Source organism: Neltuma alba, unplaced genomic scaffold (assembly GCF_004799145.2).
Source record: "Neltuma alba isolate B1F8T4 unplaced genomic scaffold, ASM479914v2 tig00012281_pilon, whole genome shotgun sequence".
Classification (NCBI taxonomy): Eukaryota; Viridiplantae; Streptophyta; class Magnoliopsida; order Fabales; family Fabaceae; genus Neltuma; species Neltuma alba.
Genome location: NW_021636802.1, coordinates 25,505 through 31,217, shown reverse-complemented (window position 1 = coordinate 31,217; position 5,713 = coordinate 25,505). Strand labels below are relative to the sequence as shown.

At 39.8% G+C, this 5,713-nt stretch overlaps 1 protein-coding gene across 1 annotated transcript; it reads right to left on the bottom strand.

Moving 5' to 3' along the window:
* Window positions 1–283: 283 nt before the first annotated feature.
* Window positions 284–5,486, bottom strand: LOC114725819 (dihydrolipoyllysine-residue acetyltransferase component 4 of pyruvate dehydrogenase complex, chloroplastic-like). Its single transcript, XM_028912392.1, has 6 exons — window positions 4,352–5,486; window positions 4,070–4,261; window positions 3,860–3,947; window positions 3,696–3,766; window positions 3,509–3,592; window positions 284–637 (listed from the first exon to the last, which is right to left on the bottom strand). Exons 1-6 carry the CDS (start codon window positions 5,270–5,272, stop codon window positions 533–535), a joined length of 1,461 nt encoding a protein of 486 aa, XP_028768225.1. The 5' UTR covers window positions 5,273–5,486; the 3' UTR covers window positions 284–532.
* Between the last annotated feature and the right edge of the window lie 227 nt (window positions 5,487–5,713).

Sequence of the window (5,713 nt, the reverse complement as noted above, 5' to 3'; positions counted from 1 at the left end):
GTTATATTACCTTCAATTCTAATTATAAGATCTTGTTGTAAACTACAAACGAAATCTGGTAGTATTTTTTAACCATTTTAACTAACATTTTTTAGTTGCATAAGTTAGTTGTTTGATGCTTATATTTCAAACAATGCTTGTATTTTGAACAGGAGGTAGTACTAATTAATCTGGTATTTTTATATTTTTTTTAAAAAATTAAACGTACGTGAGTAATTTCTCATTAAATAAATTGATAGCTTTCATCTAAACCAGCTGCAAATAATTGAAATGGATACGCCCGTACATCAAAATTATTCCTTTTCTGCATGAACTTGTCTCTTCTTTTGGGAATCAAGTAATTCTTCAGAACAAACGAACATAACGGACTTTGTTTGTGCTCGAACCTTGTTTTATTTATCACAAATCAACGTTTACAACACATTTATACCGGCAAACAAAAGAATGCAAAGCTTTCTTCTCTCCTTCAAAATCCATTGACTCGGGATCAACTGCTGGAAAGCTCAGACAATAATGTCAAAGCGATGAAAGACTATAAAGTCAAGCTTTCTGGGTTTTCAACTATCTTTGAGAACGTCTGAAGGAATGCGGCCAAGTCAGCCCCATAGATTATTCGGTGATCAGCTGTTACGTTCACCTGCAAAAGAAATAACAGAGCCGATGAGAATCATACATTAATCAGCATAATTCAAAGCACCTAATTCTTCTTTCAGAAAAGTGATGCATCTGAGATTGTGCAATACAATTTGAATACAGTAGTGCATCTGTGATTGTGATGTGTCTCAGACAATGGGCTCATTATCTTTCCCACTCTCATCAGGAAAGATAAACATGGTTGGACGTTAGAAGCACTTGCAGCTCAGGTAGAAAATAACCATCAGGAGAAGGTCCACAAAGCTCTGGGGATGCCAACCATTTTTACATAAAACAAATGATGATTGTGCTGTTTCTACCGCATTTTTCCTAGACCATGAAACATAGTTTTTGGATTCTGGAGAGAGATGGTAGATTATTTACTCGGGCAAACTTGAGAAAACCGGTCCATTTTACTTGCCACTTCTTGGTAAAATTCAGCACTTAAAATTCTAGTTATGCAGAATTCATCTTCACGAATCAGCTACAGAGATTCTAGGAAAGCACACTTGAGAAAATTGCAGTATACTTGTCCTCTGTGGATGAATACAATAGAGCAACTGAATCCTTGACGGGAAAGAAGCATCAAGCAACATAGCAGATAAGGAAGGAATGGGCTCATCAAACTCTTTATCATTAAAAGTGTTTGCTATGATATGTTAATTGTAGCAAGTAAAAAGTCCAAGATCAACCAAATGGGTGTCAGCTGGGACATAAAAGAAATTTCTGCTGAAGAAAATTTTTAGCAAGAAAACTCTCAAGAAAACACATGCCAACAAACTATATCACAACAAAAGCTTATTGAAAGGGTCTGGGCAATGTTCAAGAGCAAAGCTCAGGGCATGAATCATCTTTTTGCCTGTTCATTGTGACATGAACGTGCACATCCTAAAACGCGAAGCTAATAGCATTCTCAGAGTTCTTGCATTTTCCATGCCAAACATTTCCAGGACCTCTCTAATAATATACCTTTGTGGTGAGGAAAAAAAAAAAATTGACACTTGTCTTGATTATTTTCATACCCACAATTCCCTTTTATGGAAATATGCTCATTTTCTTGCTGTGACCTGTGAGTGCTTGCTTCAAAAATGGCAAGGATGTGCGGTTATTGGTAGCCACTACCTGCTGTTATAATATTCCAGCCATATCAACAAAATTTCCATCTCAAATGGAATTAAATATATAAAGCTTCAACCAAAACTTTTGCCTACTCCTTCCTCCAAAGTACCTGGCCAACCTTGATTGCCCAAAAAAGCAAATCCAGGTCAAGCAGTTTTTTAACTTGGCAACTGCTGGAGGCTTTGTTAACATATAAGTAAGATATTTTCCTTGGCACTGATTTTCTGGGCAAAACTGCCTTTTAAGATAATGTTGGGTGTTGGACAAGTTAGTACCAAACATTTATGTGCACAGCCCACTTGCATTTGGACCTCTTCCTCTCACCACAACAAATTGGTGGTGCAACCATGGGCTACTAAAGGTTTACTCAAAGCTTTTGCTTTTTCCATGCCAAATCACTAGAGAGCATGATATAGCTAGCACCGTCACCAGTCAGTGTACTTACCTGTTATATGGGAAACCTAAAAAGACAAAGGCACAATGACGTAGATTCCAAGGCATGTAAAAAGTACTGCAGATTTGGATTTTGAATTTAACTGGAACTTAAGAAGATGAAGGGTTTGTACATTTAGACCACAGGAGGGACTTAGACAAGCAAAGATCTCTCACAGGCTATATGCTCATGTTTGGTAATTATACAGTTAGTTGGAGATGATGGTCATGACATTAACCTCCAAGGAGACTACATGGTTGCAAGTTTGTTTAGTTAGTTCAGCAGGGGTAAAGGAATGACCATAGTCCACGGTGACTGGTGAAGTGCATTTCGCCTACCCAAAGATCCAATGCATCACAGGCAAACTAGCCTTAGTACATGGATATTCGGTACAATTCTGTTTTTGATAATGTGCCATAATATTGTCAAGAAAAATTATATTGGCCAAGTTTTGTCTAAAGCCTGACATATTTCAATCCAGGATGTAGATCACCAGAAAATCTAGTTATTCATTAACACTACTTGAATGTGTTGTAATTTCGATCAATACTAATCACAATTTCTCACTCTATTATGCTATCTAAGCCAGCCTAGTACATAAATCGTTAAACCACATTGATATAAACGGCTGTAAGTGGCAACACATTACTGCCCTTTTTGAAACAAGCTTACACAAAAAGAAAGTGCCCACACTCCCAGAAAAGAACATTGTGCTTCTTGAGTGAAACTATTTCTCAAAGAAAGCAGAGAATATACAAACTTGAGAGGGTAGTTGTTGTAAGATAAATGCGTATAATATTTGTTGTGTTGGAGAGTTTGGTTAAGCATTCTTATCAATCCATTTTTTCAACCTATCATCCATTGTAAACCACTTCCCCCCGTCCTTAATATAAGTCGTGTTTTAGAAGGTTTATATGGTCAAAATATAAGTCACTTTGAAAAAAAAAATCAATAGCATTAACTTCTTTTTTCCACAAATGCCCTTACTGATTGTGGTGTAGAGGGAGATGATACAAGAAAGAAAATAAATATTTTATATAGGTTGGTTTTGATTGGAGGATAATACTAAAAAGTAGAGATAATTTTCGACAACTTTGAGAATCTAAACTACTTTTAACTACTTTCCTTAATCCATGAGAAATAGTGAAAAGAGACTTATGCTACGGATAAGAGGGAGTATTTTGTTGACTAAAAAGCCTATCTCCACCAAAATAGCACACTTCTATGTTCGCTACATGAATTTGTTTTTCTAAGAATAAGTAAGTGAACAAATAACTTGCAGGTTAACACAATAAACCATTTAATTATAAGTCAATAACTTACCAGCATTTTATTTTTCACACTGAAGAATCCATCTGAATCAGCCACAACAGTAGGCTTTGATGCGCCAACAGCCATGATAGCCCCCTAACAAATGAACGGCAAAGTTCAGTAAAAAGCAAAATTACCACAAAATGAAGCACAGATTCTTTAGAAGTCATGAGTTGGAGTCTTTGATCGCACTCCTTACCTGCCCAGGAGGAAGTATGGCATCAAACCTATCGACTTCAAACATGCCCAAATTGGAAAGGGTGAAAGTTCCTGTGGACAGAAGGACGCAGTTTAACATGGAATGAGAGATTCAAGTTTTTTTGAAATAAGAATTAGAAAAAGACATATAACTTCCTGTGAAACCTGAATTATACTCATGAGGTTGCAACTGCTTTGATCGAGCCTTTTCAACTAGCTCTTTCCACTTTTGAGACAGCAGATATAGATCCAACTGAAGTAACAAAACAAGAAACCAATAAACTTGGTATTTCAACAACACTGGGAAGTTGATAACAGAAACAAATTCTTAAGTGAAAGTTTTGATTCAAAAATCAGGATTCATAAAGCACGGACCTTATCCGCATCCTGAAGAACAGGTGTAATTAAACCGCCATTGATTGCCACAGCAACAGCAATGTTTATGTTACTGTTGTAGGAGAAATTCTTTCCATCTTTACACCTAGCGTTTACAACCGGATGCTGAGCAAGAGCCATCGCTGCGGCCTTTGCTAGAATGGCCGTCATCGTCACTCCCTTCGGTTTCACCTACAAATGAAATAGCAAATACTAAATGTGCATTTGAAACCTCATATATGGCTAGCATCACAAACGAAAGAATGCATTCAGCGTATGTACCCTCTCATATAGAGCATCAAGTGCGTCAGTCTTCACAGGATACCCCACTCGGAATGTAGGTACAGTAAGACTGTCCACCATGTTCTTCGCAACCGCAGCTTGCATTGTTGTGAAAGGAACCACCGAAGAACCTGGAATTGGGGGTGGAGAAGCTGCCGAGGCAGCAGGAACAGCAGCTTTTGATGGAGTAAGGGCCGCCGGAGCAGGCTCAGCAGCCTTAGCCACGTTACTCTTGGAAGGTGTGATTCCAGCAGCTGCCTCCACATCAGCAGGAGTAATCCGCCCGAAAGGACCAGTACCAACGACCGATCCAAGATCTATCTTGTGCTGCTTCGCAAGCTTCTTTGCATAAGGAGTCGCCACGGTCTTTCCTGGTTCAGCAGAAACCACCTTAGCCGGCGGAGGAGATTGCTGAGCGATCGCCGGAGCAGGATTCGAAGTGGCTGGTGGAGGAGTGGGAGCAACAGGAGCAGCTTCGCCGGCAGGGGCCGAAGAGCCGGATTTGGCTGCCTTGGCTTTGGCTTCGGCAACTTCCTCTGCCGTCTCCGCCAACAGCCCAATGGGAGCACCAACGGGAGCAGTCTCGCCGTCGCCAACTACAATAGCGGCGAGAATCCCATCGTAGAAAGTCTCGACATCCATGTCAGCCTTATCGGACTCAACCACGACGACGCTCTCACCCTTGGAGAGAACATCCCCTTCAGATTTCACCCAGGAGACAATCTTTCCCTCTGTCATGGTGGAACTGAGGGCGGGCATGAAGATTTCGCGGATCTTGGATTGAACGGAGAAGACTCTTCGGCGAGGCATGGAAGGTAATGCGGAGAATTTGCGCCATGAGAGGGAGGTGGAGAGAGATGAGGAGAAAGAAATGGAGGTGGCAGGGGAAGCCGTGGTGGTGGAAAGAAAGAGAGAAGCCATGGAGGGAAATGGCAGAGAAGGAATACGAATGAATGTGGAAACGCGAGCGGGAAGGAGGAGAACAGAAAGGAATTGAGTGAATAAGAGAGGGAATGAAGAAGTAGAAGGCAAAGATGGAGGGGGCGGAGAATACGAGGGAGCTCAACTTTGTGTTAGTTGGACTCCGTTGAGCAGCTGCTTCTCTTCGCTCTGATTACATCGCCAAGCACCGCACGAAGCCTTTTGGTCCAAAATCTTTTTCTGGCGTGCGAAAAAATAAAGAAACAAAAAGGATTGCGATCTGGTGAAATGAGAAAAATTCCGGCAAAAACAAAAGACATTTTTTAAATAATAATCATAAAAATATACTCTCCAATTTTTTATAAGTTACAAATAACTCTTGAAAAACCCTCCATGACAAAATTTATTATTCAAAATTACTTTAAATTTGTTTAAGAAACA

Coding starts and splice junctions, on each gene's coding strand:
- LOC114725819 (XM_028912392.1), bottom strand. CDS start 5,272: ATGGCTTCTCTCTTTCTTTCCACCACCACGGCTTCCCCTGCCACCTCC. Junction 3,767..3,859: donor ACCTCATGAGTATAATTCAG/GTTTCACAGGAA, acceptor TTCTGTCCACAG/GAACTTTCACCCTTTCCAAT. Junction 638..3,508: donor GTGTGAAAAATAAAATGCTG/GTAAGTTATTGA, acceptor TTTCTTTTGCAG/GTGAACGTAACAGCTGATCA.